Source organism: Porites lutea, chromosome 10 (assembly GCF_958299795.1).
Source record: "Porites lutea chromosome 10, jaPorLute2.1, whole genome shotgun sequence".
NCBI lineage: Eukaryota > Metazoa > Cnidaria > Anthozoa > Scleractinia > Poritidae > Porites > Porites lutea.
In genome coordinates this window covers 14,732,518-14,750,121 of record NC_133210.1, presented here as the reverse complement: position 1 = coordinate 14,750,121, position 17,604 = coordinate 14,732,518, and the positions used below count along the sequence as shown (strand labels likewise).

At 40.6% G+C, this 17,604-nt stretch overlaps 1 protein-coding gene across 1 annotated transcript in view; it reads right to left on the bottom strand.

Moving 5' to 3' along the window:
* Positions 1–17,604, bottom strand: part of LOC140949840 (ubiquitin carboxyl-terminal hydrolase 25-like) — a 33,429-nt gene that overhangs the window by 6,035 nt on the left and 9,790 nt on the right. The window contains exons 11-23 of the mRNA XM_073398980.1: positions 17,357–17,413; positions 16,898–16,983; positions 14,804–14,862; positions 13,895–14,043; positions 12,620–12,747; positions 9,996–10,091; positions 9,477–9,775; positions 8,393–8,463; positions 6,656–7,001; positions 5,769–6,096; positions 5,204–5,276; positions 4,037–4,116; positions 2,414–2,736 (exon numbers count right to left, since the gene is read on the bottom strand). Coding sequence (XP_073255081.1) covers positions 2,414–2,736; positions 4,037–4,116; positions 5,204–5,276; positions 5,769–6,096; positions 6,656–7,001; positions 8,393–8,463; positions 9,477–9,775; positions 9,996–10,091; positions 12,620–12,747; positions 13,895–14,043; positions 14,804–14,862; positions 16,898–16,983; positions 17,357–17,413 — 2,095 coding nt within the window. The remainder of the gene's footprint in view (positions 1–2,413; positions 2,737–4,036; positions 4,117–5,203; positions 5,277–5,768; positions 6,097–6,655; positions 7,002–8,392; positions 8,464–9,476; positions 9,776–9,995; positions 10,092–12,619; positions 12,748–13,894; positions 14,044–14,803; positions 14,863–16,897; positions 16,984–17,356; positions 17,414–17,604) is intronic.

Genomic DNA, 17,604 nt, shown 5'->3' with positions numbered 1-17,604 from the left:
CCCTTATTTGGCCCATGCGGGTATGTGCCACTGAACAGGGTATGGTTTTTAAGGTCTTGAGTCTTAATTTCACTATTAAGCGTCTTGAACATGGTGTCTTTTTGGACTGGAAGCCTTTCAAAGAGTGTGAAGACTTGCGATGAGCGGACTCAGGAGCCCATCAACTACATTTGCAATACCGATAAAGTCGAACCTCTATAATAGGGACACCGAAGGGACAGAGCGAGGTGTCCGTATTAGAGAGGTCACTATGATTACGTCACTTTAAGACCCCACTGACAGGTTACAGTATTCAGTAAGTACAGTTGACTCCCGATAATTCGAACCTTCAAGGGAAATAGAAAAAAGTTCGAGTTGTTGGGAGTTCGAGTTATTGAGGGTAAAATGATATAGAAAACGATCTGAAGGGAAATATAAATTGCTTCGAGTTAGCGGGAGGTTCGAGTTATAGAGGGTTCGAGTTACCGGGATTCGACTGTAAAATCAAGCCCAAAACTCAGTGTCTTGTTAATTTCTGAATCTAAATTGATTAATGTTATTGTACTTCTCAGTTACATGCTGTACATACGAATTTTGGAACAAAACGAAAGACTTCGCCTAAAACATGTTCTGGTATTGGTATCGCTGACTGATAAAGTGTCATATGTTTGTGCCGACAGGAAATGGTACATATACCACAAATTATCGACACCTTGCCCCGGAGTGTCCGTAATAGAGAGGTTAAGTTTGTATGAATTTTCTCCCAAGGGCCGAGATTTTGTGTCCGTTGTCCGTATTAGAGAGGGTCCGTATTATAAAGGTTTTTTAGAGGAAATGTACGAGAATTTTGTCGGTACATAGGAAACTGTCCGTAATAGAGAGGTGTCCGTACCGAGAGGTTCGACTGTAATTTTTTTCCTAAACATCTATTTCCACGATTTTAGTGTGAAAAACTACTTAATTCTCTACGCAAAACAAAGCAAATCAGGGTCGGAAAGTAGTGTCTCCTGTCTTAAACAGGGTAGCGAAATGAGGAACTTTTGTCTTCAACAGGGTCGGGGTTTGCGCGCCTCGGTGGCACACCTCCACCCAGTCCCTTGCGTACCCAACCGGGGTTCCAACATCCTGGTGAGTGTACCTCTGTAATGCCGGCGGACACTTGGGTTTTCCCCCTTGGTGTCCGTTTTACGAAGGTTTGACTAAAATCCTTCTCAGTTGACCGACATAAGCGCCAGTCTGCCAAGCCGAGCGGGAGGCCGCTGGTTCAAACATCGGCCGGACCAACACTCAGGGTCTTTAAACATCTTAGGACAAACACTAGAAGAAGGAACGATTTCCGTCTTCCTCTCGTTAAAAGAAATTACGGAAAGCAAAGAATTTTTTAACGATGCGCTAAGGAATAGAACTTTTTAGACGCATCTTTTAAAGAAATTAACTCTCTTCTTCTTTTTAAACAGTGCATTAAAAGCTCAACCTCGTCCCCAGGGATTTTCCCTAAAAAAATGGGAGTCCATCTGACTTTGTAATATTTTTAACCTGTAGCTTATATTAGTTAAGTTTTTAGTTCTTTACTTTTTACTTATTATTACTATTACGTATTCATTTACCTAAGATCATTTATTTTTTCTATTGTTTTACAGTACAGGGCCTCACTGGATATCAGTCTTTGTAAAGTGGGCTCCCTGTATAAACATTATTAGTATTATTAGTATTATTATTATTATTATTGTTATTATTATTATTGTTATTATTATTATTATTATTATTATTATTATCATTATTATGAATGCTCCACGTTCTTAGACATGATGAATGACATTGGCATTGACAAAAAGCAGCAACGTTATATAATCAAGAAAATGATAAATACAGCCATTAGAGCAACATACTACATCTTTTGTCGTAGAAAAAGGAACTGGGATAGCCCAGACTTAATGCAATTTTGATTTTTTTGTTTTTTTTGGCTTTTGTTCTGTTTTGTTTTTGTTTTCTTTTTAATAATCAAATCTCAAGCAGCATTTGTAAATTGCCTATACATAGCGAGATTTACAATTCTACATTCAAAAACACAAATAAAGTTTCCATTATTATTATTGCTATTATTTATATTATTAAAGAGCTGCCTTGTAATGACATCTGCAAACGGTAAGACTTTCTAGTCTTCTCGGACAAGGACGATAAACCGTAGGCCCCGTTTCACAACCCTTGCGCATATAATAAATCCTGCTTGTAAAGAGTTGGGGAGGTAGTCCTCGGTGTGGTATTCTCTCGCAAATTCACACTCACATAGGTGGTCATCAACACTCATTCCTCATTACTTGTAACTGTATCATAAGCAGTCTGGCAAAAGTCCCCCAACCGGAGTTAAAAATTATCCCTGAAAAGCCCAGAGGGGAGTGAAATATTAAGATGTTTACAATTTCAGGTTTCTTACCGTCAAGAGGAGAAGCGAGGAAGTTACACCAGCAATTTCTGACCTGCTCCACGGCCAGACCGTCAGCAGCCTGGGCCGAGACAATTAGCTTTGGTATGCAAGGTATGACAAGTTCACTGACTAGTTCCAGTCCCCTGCACACTGATTTCCAGTCACTACTGTTGAACATTTCTACCGCTAACTCATTCAGACGCGAAAAGCAAATGCGCCGCCAGTGGGTCAGCAGTTGCTCGTCCATGGCTTGGCCGACGTTGCTAGAAGCGTCCAGAAGCTTGGTATTGAGTTTGCATGCGTGCATCAAATATGGCAATGCTTCGCGATATCTGAAACATTAGATTTTTACCAGAATCTTGATGAGTCCTTCTTCTAGATGAACTCTTAACGCAATCATAATGACTTTAAAAAAAAATCTGCGACACTGTGTTGATAGTGAGACCGAAAATCTAAAATTGGGCATCGACTAAGAAAAAACCTTAACCGGCCACTAGTCTGTTCCAGGCGACCGTTGTACCAATGATGGAGAACGCTATCCAGCTTTGGAACAACTGGCGCTAGGTGTACAGAGAGCGGTGTCGCCTCGCGCGTCAGACGTTTAGGATCTTTTGCTTACAGTTCCACAACTTCCACTAAAATATTTGTTGAGCATGCGCTGCACGTAGCTTGGATACAGTTTAGAACCCAGGCCTAACAGCCATGCACTTGGTACAGTGACCATCGGATTATCAATAAACAGATGTTCCCATTAAAAAAATCAGTTTGACGAGAGAGAACAAGATTGACCGGTCCAGAAGTAGGGGTTGTGGTGACTTCAAAGGCTTGAAGTGATTCAGGCAGAATCTCGTTTTCTCCTCCTTGATCAAGGACACAAAAGAAGGCTCTGTTCTCAGGTTGTTACTGCGAGTGCAAGATTTGACTTGAAGTTTTCTCGCGTCTTCTCAAAATATAGACTCCCCGGAAAGCTTCATTTTACCATTTTTCACTGGAAAAGTTAGCATTGTTACCTTTAGTGAAGGAGGTTACGCGCTCTACCGATCCCAGAATGAAAAAAACTTCTCACTTTGATATCTTGTTTTCGCCACCACGACATTCGCGCGAAAACTCGCGTAGAATGACGACGGCTATCACGTTTTCCCGCCAAAATGACGCTGGTTCACGCGCGCACTATACTTAGTATTGAGAAAATCTCGTACTCCTAGTCGTACTCGTCTTAGAATCTAAAGGTCTCTACTACGAAGCTTAAGCAACAACGACCGCGACGGCTATGGAAACGTCACTTAAAAAATGAATTTGCGCTGCTTCAAACTTTATCGCGCTTATTCCATCTCGTTTAATTCGTCAAATATTGGCGATTTTTTTGGAGTTAAATTCTAAAGGACTGCATCATATTGCAGGAACAAAAAAGGAAAGTTGTTGTCTTGTGTTCCCGTCCTCGACAAATCGTGAAATCAGTCATTTTCACGCCGTAGTCGTGCAGTGACGGCAAAGAAATAACAAAAAAGCGTGATGCAGGTGCAAAATTGATTTGCCAATCTAAACCTATTGCTTTTTTGTCGTTTTCGTTCACGTTGCCGTCGTCGTTGTTTAAGGTCCCTATTTTAGTCAACTGTAAAGCTATTCACTTACTTGTTGTTCTGTAGGTTTTCAAGTCCCGTGAGGAAACAGGAGTTGACTTTTATAAACAGGCTGTATTTTTCTTTCCAGCTCTAAAGGAATAGAATTCAAGGAGATAAGACGCAATAACATGCAACAAACTGTTCGCAAAGACACAATGAAAATGCAAGCCTTGCTACCTAGTTAATCGGCAGCCAGTAAGGCGGGTTTACAAATGTACGTGTTTTCATCGAAAAAAAAAAAAAAAACAGCCTACATACGCCTTGGGAAGAACAAGCTGATAATCCTACCATAATACCGTAAATCCTCTATAAAGCCCCCCGAGTGATTATTTATTTCAAACACATTTGAGGGGGGCTTAATAGAGACGGGGGTTTATTTAATTTAGCAAAAACGACTGTGTTAGTTCTCGATAAAGAACCATAATACAAAGTGGAAAAGCTCAAATACAAGAAATTGGAGGTCATGCGGCCGAGGATCAGAATCAAATCCGATCTTCCAGTTGATGTAAACCATTCCGGATCAGTCCACTCGAAGTTTTACAGTCGTGATTAATTAATACATTCCAACATTTTTTAGTGAAGAATGATACGAGGGAGGGGGGGGGGCTTATTAACTTTCTTCCCCTGAATAGAGGTGGGAAGGGGTTAAAAGAGAGGGGGGCTTAATAGAGGATTTACGGGGTACAAGGGAGCGGGAGACGGGCAAAGAGAGGATGTACCATTTCCCAGCCTCCACCTATCCTATCCTTCCAAGCCGTGACCAGGTTCTTGCTGTTTAAACTATGATTTGTATAGATTTTCATTTTTGCCTTGGTCAGATGGCCTGTCAAATTCTCTAAAGCCTTTGGGAAAGATTCTAATGAATTATTACCCCATGAAAAAGCAACACACGACTCGTTACCTTTGAAATTATAAGTAATAAATTCCAAGTGACGTAACGACTGGCTATTGACACTTTCAAAGTTTATAGGAAAACTTTAGAATTATCGATTTAAATGGTTTAATGAATCTACGCACAGTTGGGCAATGTGCCAGAAACAGCAAAACGTAAACGACTGGTTTGGTCCATTTACTTCCTAGCTAGAATCTTAAAACAAATACACAAATGAGGACAAGCAGTAGTCACGTGCAAAAAGCTCTAACACTTCCAAACCCTGGTCAGTAACTGAATTATTACCTGGTATTCAAGATTAGATGATACTTGCTCAGCAATCAATCGATTCTGTCCACTCTGCTTAACCATCAGGAGACTGAAATAAAAACGCGGGAGATGGGAGTGGGGAGATATAAGTCGGTGGAGATAAGGTAATCGGCAGGCAGGGCCGTCACTAAGAGCCGGGGACCGGGGATTTCCTCCGGCTACTTTTATTGGAAAACAGAAGAAATTCAAGACCAAAAAAAATCCCTAGCTGTTTAATTCCTCCTCTACTTGTTGTATTTACCCGGCAACTTGAAATCAACCCTGTAATCGTTAATTGAGAGTATCGTTTCACTTCTCTGGGCAGCTTCGTCTAGTTCCTTTTCGCCCCACCCCCCCCCCCCCCCAAAAAAAAAAAAAAAAAAAAAAACCTTTTCGGTTCCGAAATCAAGAACGTAAACAACAACAGCTTTATGGGCTCGTTCATTATCGGGACTTTCGAGAAACAGGCCCCTGTTCTCTTTGTATCCCGTGCTTTCCACACATGTCATTCTGTCCCGTCCCGTTCCTTCCCATTTTGTCCCGTCCCTCTTCGGGTACTCACGTTTCTTCTTGTGTCCTGATATCGTCTACAATCTGCTCCAGTATGGCCACGCTGATCATCTGTTCAGGAGCTTTGCACTTCATCAGATAGATACCGAAGTGCTCCAGGCGCACATCTCCAGGGTACTCGGGTGTGTACTCCCGCGAGAGTCTCTCCAGTCTGGTCCGCTGTTGAATGCACCACTGTGTCAGCGCTTCCTCCACTCCCAGGCTCCTCGCAGTTTCGGCCAAGGAGTTAAGAGCGGATTCTTCGTCATTTTCAGACGTTTGTACAGACTCGGCATCGACGATAATGTCTGGCCTGGGGACAATGGCTTTACATTGAGATTCTGCGTGGTAAAGTGTATCAGTCAGTCAACTACGATAAATACAAGCGGACAGCTTGCCTCAAAGTGACTTTGCGGAGAAATTTAGTCAATTCAGACACAAGGTCCTGGCCACCAAATTAAACGAAACACAAAAAAAAATCATTCCAAACACTCACACAAGGTTTAACCAATATAACAAAGACGTCAAAAAAGACACGTAAGGGCTAATGAAAGGAAGGAAGGAAGTCAGAGGAAGGTAGGAAGGTAGGAAGGGTGGACGAAGGAAGGAAGGAAGGAAGAGGAAGGAAGGAAGGAAGGAAGGAGGTTCTGCCTTTGCCCTACAAACGGCCAGACGGAACTCCACAAGGAAATGGCGATCTCGCCTCCAGCGTGGGAGGTAAAAACAATGTCCGTAATAAGTAGGTCGTGCTGTGGTCAATTTGTTGGTGCTATAGCCTGTAGTCAGTGAATCAGTATTAAACAAGCATTACCGCTGTTTAATCAAGCATTAAAGTTAATTGAAAGCTTACTGGAAGACGAAACTTTCATAAGAATAAAATCAAATGACAACTTTAATTACCTGTAACTTTATTCAGCTGCTTTTCGTCCCAGTCTCTCAACTCACTTTCAAACACAGCATTGTCCTTATCAACAAGCTCCTGTAAATCCGCTGGCAGCTCCTGAATTGCACTGCCGGCGCCGATACAGCCTTCGCGCCGAGCGTCAATGTACATGAGACAATAGGCGCTCACGTGACGATAACCGCCCAACGACTCACGGGAAACTTCGTCCCAAGTAACCTCGCTAACAGTGATGTCATTGAATTTGCACCATCGCTGCTGTTTGGGGTCTTGAACGTAGGCCCAGTAATGGCCACCGGACGCTTGACCTTCGTGCACAAGAACGGCGTGCAGGCGATACGGTAACTGGATAGAAACAAAACATTTCGATTAATCAAAGTACGACTATGGCGTATCCCTCTTGAATTTAATAGAAACCCTCTTTGTCTTGGAAAAGCTTAACCCTTTCACTGCCATAGTGCTTGATGGAGTTTTGTAAGGTGACTCTAACTTTTGAGTCTGTGGACGAAATCCTATGATGTGACCATTCAAATGAAAGCTCTCTGCCTGTACTTTCACATGGTGCTACAGTTAAAACCCGCAACTAAGAACCTAAAAATTAAGAACCTGTTAGCCTAAAATTGGTCATTTATACTCCCTCTAAACAAGAACCTATTTAGCCTAAGAAATTTAAAACAGGTTCTTATTTTCTAAAATCAAACCAGTACATTACAGCTGCATTGCAAGAATCATATTTGAAGCAAAAAAAGCAGACTGCCATTGTTGTAAAAATGTTTTTTAAAGAAAAATGAGTGCAAGATATGTAGACTTACAAAGCATACTAACTACTTTTTCTCCACGATTAAGAACCCATTTTAAGAACCTAAGTAGCCTAAAATTCTGTTAACTACCATTTATATAAGAACCTGTTTAGGCTAACTCCTAAAAATGTAGGTTCTTAGTTGCGGGTTTTTACTGCATTTGTTTTTCACAATTTGGTCGAAATTTGCTTTTGGCTAAATTTGGTAGTGAAAAGCTAAAAATTCAACACAATGTAAACAGTGCGCACGACGCACGCTCAGAATGATCTTTGATCGCAGCGAACTTGGCCAAGAAAAATGAGTGAGTGACTCATTTGCTTATTATTAGAGTGCCTTCAAAAATTCGCTACTATTGACCACTCCAGAAGTACCATAACATACCATAATGCTCTTTGTTTGTCACTTCAAAATTTTGAATAAGCATTGTCTTCAGTTTCTCTTGGGAGTTAAAATGGCCTCAAGAGAAACTGAAAATAATGCTTATCCAAAATTTGGCTTGACAAACAAAGAGCATCGTGGTATGTAATGGTATTTTCTGGAGTGGTCAATTCTGCGCGTATCCATGAGTTAAAATTTTCACTCTTCAACGAGTCTTATAAACGTTGAATCGGGAAGTTTTGGTCGGGCGCGTAAACAAGCCAAGTTGGGCGAAGGTGGGCAAGGGCAGTGAACTGCGAGGAGATTGGGGCGGGGGCTTTTTTATTTTTCCGCTCGTACGCGCGCGCTTTTGGCGCTTCGCCGCTCAGTAGTGCGCCCGACAAAACCGCCATGCTACGCAGGCGACCATGGTGATAGCAGCACTCGACCTCTTCGGCTGAGATTCAAAATCAGGCTAGGGTAGACTGTCCTGCAATTTTTATTCACTACACTCAACTCTTTATCAAAGGAATTGTACACATTTTATCATTTGAGACATCAGCTACTGGACGTACTCACCTTTTTAAGACTAGCATCGTCATAAATTGTGGAAATTTTTTCTTCTGTATCTCGAAGATGAGCGTTAAGATCTTTGAAGGAAAAAAGAAAAACAAGTTACTTAAGTGATTATCGTCGGTGTCATATTTCGGATTAGCCAACCATCCTATACCTTGTGTATCACAGGTTTTTTATCGCGTCTCGCGCGCGGCGGAATGTTTCGGAGTCGAACCTGGAACCTGGAGACAATTCGAGAGAGAGACGGTAGTCTCTCTCGCGAAATGTCCCAACGACGGGGAGCGATGAGGAGCGGCTTTAGTCGCATGCAAAATTGAACCAGAAACCGCGCGTGAAAAATCTATAGAATTTAGGGGCTTTGCGCTGAAAAGCTTGCATTGTTAATCATTGCAATCTGACCGGTTGATGAAATGAAATGCAATGCATCATGGGGTGGGCGTGGGCCTTTAAGGGAGTGGGGGTGGGGGAGGGAAATAGGAATGCAACAATAATATCACTTCCAGAGTTCCTAATGACGGCGCCACGTTGACAAGTCTACAAAATCGCTTTTCTTGGCCTCAAAGATAACGAACTTATTACAACCCCCACCTCTATGCACACCTTTCTCCAGCGAACACTTGGCTCTGGCTCTTTGGTGTCCGTGTTAAAGAGAATTGTTTGTCTGTATATTTTTAAGGCCAATCAGAGTGCCTGCATTGCAATTTGACTGCTGCAACTGCGGAGAACCCCTAATTGAAGACCTTGGTTTCTTAAAGTTCACGAAGATATCATGAGTTCATGAGCTATTTGAAGTGCAGTTCTTACTATGTAGTTACAACTTGGCCAATTTGTCTCGCTGCGTCTTAACGTTTATTCCTATGCTAAGGACAATTAGAACTTAATTTTTGTCGCAAATAATAGACTTTAAAGATAGTGTTCGGGTAAAATGTCTCTGGGGGTTTTTTAAGAAATGCACGCCTTATCATATGTGTAATTCTACCCACTTGCGGTGTGCAAAAGACCCCCTTCCAAAACATTTCTTGATTAAAGACTACACATTAATCACATTTCACTAAAAAAATCAGAACGCTAGCCTTCTATTAGCTACCTTTAACATCTTGCTCCATTTCTCGCCGCCATCTCCGTAAGCACTCTTCTAACACGGCTACTTCTGCTTCTGTCACGTGACGCGGAGCAGGGCTCCACCGGACCTCCGACAAGGGGCAAGGCGAGGGGGTAGCTTGATTGGTATTCATCGGGGTGGGTGAGCCAGACATGGGGGTTTTCATATCCACATCAGAGCTAAGCTCATCACTGGCCGGGGCTGTGCTATGTACAAAGGTGAGGGTACTCTCTAGAACGTCTTGGATAGGACAGCGTTTGGAGCCTTGTCCGTACTTGAGGTATCTGCGGGAAGCAATTTATAGGTTGACAAAAGCCATCATCTATTAACGTCATTAACATGTATTAAAGCTATGCTGCGGAAACCCACTGCGAAGCTTAAAATGAGCATCAAGCAATCGTCGCCCACTGTTAAACGATTGCATGGGCACGAAACCCTGACCCGTGTGTACTGATGTTGCGCAGTATACAACTGTAATATGGATTCTTTTTTTCATGCACTTACTTTTCGAGGCTACTTTTAAGCATAGCTCTTCTTTCTTTGAGTTTCTTCACTTCCTCTCTATGCGCTCTTGTGACTTCTTTGTTTCCCTCCATGTACCTAGAACAAAAATTTAAACACTACCCTTTTGGATTGCAACGGTTTTAGATCCGGTGTCGTAAAACCAAACAAATAGAGCTTTCAAAAACAATACCATAATACTGTTTAATGGGCAAAATGTAGTTCAAGTCCTGTGTTTTTGAGAAAATTACATTAATTACATTAAATTTTTTCAAATTACATCAAAGCCGGAAGGTTCCTCAAATGACTGATAAAGTTGAGTAAGGGACTGGTCAAAAAGTATGGGGAGGGGGGGGTGCCGGAGCATTTGGAAATGTGGTTGATAAAAAACACCTGACCCACCCCCTCCCTTTGGCACAAAAATGACTGACCCACCCCTAAAGCAAGGTTGGAAATTGCATGACCCACCCCCTAGTTAAAACATGGATGTTCGGTTTCCTCTTAATAATCCAATAAAACCTTGTTCTGTGCTTGACAAAATTTGTTGATCCACTGCTACAAGCAATATCAAAATCACAGAAATCATACCTTTCACTGAAAAGACGAATGTGAAAAACCGAACATTTCTTGTTTCAATGGACGCTATGAGTCTTGACACAAATATACAGCAAAACGAGGGTATATTGAAATTATCTGTCACAAAGCATATGAAAATTTCTACAAAGACAACCCATTCCTACACATTACTTGCCGGAAATGCGTAGATTAATCGATCCTCAGAGAAAATTTCTTCCACTTCAGTGGAAAGCACTACCTACAAAACCATGGAACTGCAATGGGCACAAAGACAGCAGTTTTGATTCCTTTGCCAATATTTTCATGACATATATTGACACAACAACTCTAAGCAAAACTGTCTTTAGAACAACAGTTTGGAAATGCCACATACACGATATCTTTTCCCTATGGGACATGAGTAAACCAGACATCGAAGCCTTCATTGAACAAGCAACCTTACATCACCTAACTGTTGAATTCACGGCCGAAACATTTGACACTGAGACTACATTTTTAGGCACGGTTGTATACAAAGGCACAAGATTCAAGGAAAAATCTAACCTTGATGCAAAGACACATTTTAAACAAACGGAAAGCTTCTTGCACACACATTTCACCTCGTGTCACCCTCCAAATATTAAAAAAGAATTTGTCAAAGGTGAAGCCTTAAGAATCCTATGAAAAAACTCCTCTGAAACAACCTTTGAGGAAAATAATTCAAATTTAAAAAAAAAAAAACGCTTGACGGACGGAGGCTACCCACAATCTTTCAGGGGCACCCAACGTCAATTTTCGGAAAATATCTGTTCAAGAGACGATTTGAGATCTAGAATTTTCGGAATATTTGTTGTAAAATTTCTTGCTTGTCTGCCCCTCCTAGGATTTTCGAACATCTAAAAAAATGGTATAATTGGCCATTTTTAACGGATTTTGACCTTAAGGTCACCTTGAATTTTCGGGAGCCTTTTTTCTGGCTGAAATTTTCGAAAAGGTAAGTTTTGATTCCTATAATTTTCGTATCACTAGACTTTCAGCTAGGAGATCTGAACAGATGAAAAATTTTGAGGGGATAAAAATATGCCTATATCTACTGTTTAAATACTAAAATACGTTTAACAATGCTATGTTTGAGTGGTTTTGAACCATATTCTCGTTGGGTGCCCCCTATCTTTGATAGAAAACCTACTATCAGAAATAAAATTCACAAAAGGGAGTCTAAACTCCTAAAACAAGACAACAAGGAGGAAAAAGAAATATTGCCATTCGTGACGCAATACCAGCCCTCAGTGTCTACTATAAAGGAAGCTTGAATGAAAAAATGGAATCTTATACAAAACCAACTATAACTTCAATAACTTTTAAAAGAACCACTAATCACTTCCTCACAAAAAAGGAAAATCGTTAAAGGACATGCTCGTTAGAGCCGAAAAAAAAAAGGTTGACGGAGGGTTCCACGCCCGTATAGATGTGCGGCCTGTCAACCTTTGTATTTTCTCGCACAACAGGTTTGTGAGTATTTTAGCAATAATTCCAGATGGCTGTGTTTTTTATAACAAGTGTAGTCAACTGTCTCGTTAATAGTTAGTAAAAAAATAGGGTGACCCACCCCCAAAGGGTAGCTGAAAATTGCACGACCCACCCCTTGCACAAGGCTCAAAACCTCATGACCCACCCCCTCTCTGCTCCGGCCCCCCCCCCCCCCCATACTTTTTGACCAGTCCCTAAGAGCCAAAATTGGTTACCCTGAATTCATATCGCGCACTCTAGAGAAGGACTTAAGAATTATTGGATCAATTTAGGTCTCCGGAATTATTGCAGCCAGGTGAGGCTAAGCTTGCACATTGAAGAATGAAGAGTATATGGTATTTTTTGGAAGGTCTTTTCCTCTGACCAATAGTAAAACGCGTGATATCCAATCAATAAATCAGAACTCGCCAGCCGGCGCCAAGCGCGGAAAAAGCGTACGCACAGGGCACGCCTGCGCGGGTTTGTTTCAACTTCTGATTGGTTGAAAATGTGGAAGGAGATTTGTGAGCCAATCACATATCCTCTGATAATTCATATCTTACCGATCCATATAGATCACGCCGTCAAACAGTAGCCTATCGTGAATCTTCTCTGCTCGGCCAGTTGATTGGTTAAACAAGAATCTTGACAGCATGAACTTGAGTACTACGGGAAGGCCAGTGAACCAGTGCTGGAGTGAAAGTATATTCACAACTTAACTCACAAAGGTAAATTGTGATGACATGTAACGCTCAACGCCTTCAAACGATTGCAAAATCTGGGCAAAGTAGTTTAAAGCTAAGGTTGTTTTATCACTCTTTAAAGATTAATGTAACCTTTTCATTTCTTCAACCTCTGGAAAGCCTCCTGAAAATGGTGTTACTGTCGGCGCTATTTGTCAACATGCTCAATCTAATTATTTGAAGGAAGATCATCGCAGTTATATACGCAACTTATGCAGTTGCGAAAAGAAAGCCTGAAAAAAAAAATTCATGCTTGTACGGAATTCGAACCCTTGACCTCTGCTATACCGGTGCAGCGCTCTACCAATTAAGCTAACAAGCCAACTGAGAGCAGGTCGTTGAATTGGTTCGTTATAAACCTGTGAAAGGATGACGATGAACTCGGGCAAGAAATCCTGGCAACAAAAAGAAGCTCAAAACTTGCACAGCTAGCCGCGAGAGGTATTTCTTTTATCATGTCGAAATCCTACTAAATAAAACAAAACCGTCCGCGGTGGACATGTAACGTGGTTTACCCTCTACGTTTTTTGACAAAATCTAACCGTTTTACCCAGGCGACATTTCGCGACGCCATCACTGGTTTCCCCGCGAAATGACGTCTGAGAAAAGAGCGCAGAAATTCCATACTGGTAACGTGTTACTACCCAGATCTGGGTTGTACTTCTGATTGGTTGGGAATTTGCTTCATCCAATCAGAAGCACGTTCAAGAGGCCCGTGCCTCGAAAGGGTCGGTAACTTTTCGGGTCCAAAGGCAAAATATGAAATCAACACCTGTTGAATAGTAGCACAGTTCCTTGCCCACAAACCGTTCAATTTCGCTTCGTTAACTGATAGTTTCATCGTATCATTTTCAAAGTTGTTGAAACTCTGATCTTGAATGCAAACACGGCAAACATCAAACAGCTTTTCTCGGCCCGAAAAGTTACCAGGCCTTTCGAGAAACGAGCCCCAGATCCGGGTAGTAAGACGACATCAGCATGGAATTTTTGCAGACGTTCCTGAGACGTAATTTTGCGAGGAAATCAATGGCGGCGTCGCGAAAAGTCGGCTGTTTTCTCAAGCTACGTTTGATCAAGGCGCTGAATTAGTTGTACCTCTTGTCCTGATTTATGTGTTCCTTCAGAACCAACCGGTTCAATCTCCACCTGAGCCATGGCTCCCTCTAAACTGTCATGCAAGTCACTGTAGCCTTGTACTTGCAGAGGAAACGCTCCAAACGTTTCCTTTTTGCTGAAGGTTTTTCCTGGTGGACATAAGAAGGAAACACTGGTGAAAAGAAGTTCAAACCTGACTACGAAATTGTCCATGAAAAGACTCCTGTCTAGCCTACACTGCTTCAATATTTATTCATAATGAGTTAACACATTCACTCCTAATAATGGTCAAAGCTAAAATTTACATTAAATTCTACTATTAATTTCAATTTGCAAACTCCTATAAAAAAAAAATTCAAAGATAAGAGGGTTCAATTGAGTGGCAACATCATGGGACTTCGTGTTAAGACTTAAAAGTTAGAAGTTCAAAAATCATCTCACCAATCTTAGTCTAGGAGTGATATGGTTATGAAAGGACGCTTTGCCTGAAATCTTAAACCCTTTTATTAAAATGTTTTTGGGAATGATATTCAACATTTAATTCGGCGACCACTATAAATAAATATCTGCATGAAAAATTAAAATCTTAAGTTTTGGTGACCTGTGGCATGCTGTAGCCACAGGGTGACCATATGACCAGAATTTAAACTGGTATTTGCGGCATGAGACGCCTACAAGAACGTACCTTCTTAACCCAACCCCCCCCCCCCCACCCCCACCCCCACACACACACCAACCAGAGTTGATTTTATTGTTATGCTAGTACCCACTTTCACATCTGGGGAGGGGAGAGAAAGGGTGGGAAAAGTGTTTTTTTAAAGGCAACAACAACGACCTTAAGTTCAATGCACTAACCAAAAGAGCACTCTGCCTCGATAGGCATAACACAGAGATTCAAGAGGAGCTAACCTTCATAAACACCTTCCACATTGGCTTGGCCAAAAAATAGTTCCACCACTGGATTAAGCCTATACCAAAATAAAATAGACAAAGAAGGTAGATTTTAGAAATTTGGACAAGAGCCACAGTAGCTCAAATGCAACTGCTAACCTTGAATTCTATTTATTACAACGTTTTTCGATTTGGACTTGCCGCACCGAGGGATTGCCAAAAACCTGAAAGCCACCTTGTCCTTTTTGGTCATGCAATTCTCAAATCTTGCTGGCCAGAGGTCACTGAATGATAATTTGTCCTCTTTTATGCCTAGTTAGATGACTTGGGCATACCCTTGATCATTGGACAACTGAGCATCAGAAGTTACTCACCCACAGGCAATCCAATTGCAATGGAAACTACTGGACAGGAATTATTTCAAGCCTTCATACCCAGAACTTGTACAATTAAATATTAAATAACCTTTGTAAAGAGCTGCAGATAACAGCTAGTCATCAACAATGTCCGAATAAAATTGGGCCATGTCTAATAAAATCTTAACTGTGGTCAGACTGATGTCCAGACAAAGTTTAATTAAAACCAAAAGACAAATTAAAAATACCTTGACTGCATGTAAACTGTTGTATCAGTGAAATAACATTGTTGCCATGAATATAATTATAAACAATTATTGGATGAGGTTTCTGTGATATCAGGAATAATCAAGGTCGAGGTAAGTGTTATCAGCCAAACTGAAGGATGAGTCGCCTTGATTATTTATGATATCACAAAAACCTCTTCCCATAATTGCTTTAAATTGCTTGTAGTTTTCGTTTTGTTGTAGATTGTCTTTTGTGAATGTTCAATAAAGTTGTATTGGAAAAGAAAAAAATAAATAAGTAAATAAAAAATAATTGCTTTAAATATTATACATTGTTTTGAAGAAAATAATGACAAACACACTGTCACAAGGAACCTGAATTGATACAATTGTTATTTGCAATCATGCTTTGCGTGCACAACCTACAGATTAGTTAGTTATCTGCTGGTAGATAATTAACTAATCTGTAGGTTGCACTGATTTCCAAAATGAGCTGTAGGCTCTTGGCCAATGAGAAGACAGATAATGAGTACAATGTACAATAAGTATGTGTAATCAAATGGTGACGAGTGAAATTAGGGAATAATTTCATGCGCGTTTTGTCCACATCCTTATAATTTCCCGAGCCTTTGATTACCTATTAATATCATGGGTGACGAATTACGTTAGCAATCTTGGATTTTTGACATGTTTATCCTGGACTATATCGATCGAGAACTCCACTCTCTCAAATGTTTAGACCTTAAATTTGGCTTGTAAAGTTCAGAATTTTTCAGACTTTTTCGGCAAAATACCTTTTAGAGTCCTTCTTGATGTTCTCTTGTGTGTTCAGGTTTTCTAAAGCGTCATTTTGTGCCCTGACATCTTCATTCACGGCATATTAAAATTGCATCGCCATCTTGACACTGAGACGTACGGAAGGTTGCCATGGCAATTTTGTAATTTCACATGTGAAATTACAAATTATCGCTGAAATTTCGCGCCAAAATTAAGGAGTAATTCGTCACCTATAATATTATGGAAATAATCAGTCTACCTGTGAATCCCAAGCCTACTATTGCCTAATTTCAAACCAATACACAACAAAAGACCCACATATTCAGAAAGAGCACATTAAGTTAAGGGAAAATCTCAAGTTTGGTCCAATATTGAGCAAGATACAGCTCAAAACTTGAAAATTTATTACGATATATATGGCTTGCCAGATAGGCCCGATAAACACCAAACTTGAGATTTATACTCTTTCTGAACGTGTGGGTCTTACGTTGTTCATCCCATAATAAGCAGACATGTACCCAGCCCCTCTGGGTTTGAAATTAGGAAACAAACAATTTTTTTGCACAATTTGTAATGTGCCCTTGATTGACTCAGATTAGATTTTTGTTTTGTCTTACCAAAATGCTAAATTAGCCAGTCATACATCCTTCCAACAACATCCAAAAAATTATTTGCAGCTCTGATGTTTTATGGATTGTGCTCTCTACATATGACTTGGTAAATTACCAACTGGATTTAAAATAACAACATACCTTTTTGCTGGAGAGCTGCTAGTCTTCTTTTCTTTGAATGAGTCTTCAAGCCATTCAAGTAACTTGTGGGTGAACTCACTCACATCCTAGTGGAAAGTAAACAGAAGCGTTACTGCAAGAGATCTGGTTCTGGCCAAATTTATCAGCGAGTTTGTACCTTGAAAAAATTGTAATCTGATCACGTGTTTTGACCTTCTATCACATGAAAGTTATACAGAGCGTCAGCGTTGAGGCAAGAGCATTTTGACCATTGACTAGATGCCTAACCTTTGGTTATTAATAGTTATTCTGGCCCAACCTAAGCTGCTGTGTCTTCCGTAGTTTTTTGAGGGGAGAAGACCTGACAGAGAGAGGCTTATTGAAAATATAAAGCTAAAATGGGAAGTTGGTCTGATAGATAGGGGAAGTTACTTGAAATGATTAGCTGCAATAAGTTCTGATCAGTAGAGCTCAAGATACCTGTTGATTGCCAGGGTTGCTTTCACTGCCATTGTATTTCAGTGCTTCCTTTAATATCTAAAAGCCAAGAATATATTACTACTATACCATCCTACAGGAAATTAATAAGAATTATTCTTATACCTAATGTGGTAATTGAGGGCTATAGACTACAGTAATGTTAGATGATAGAACACTGCATTAAAGATAGAATGATCCATTTAGTGCATTGATTACGAAATCTCCTCTGAGAAACAAGACTTAGTGAA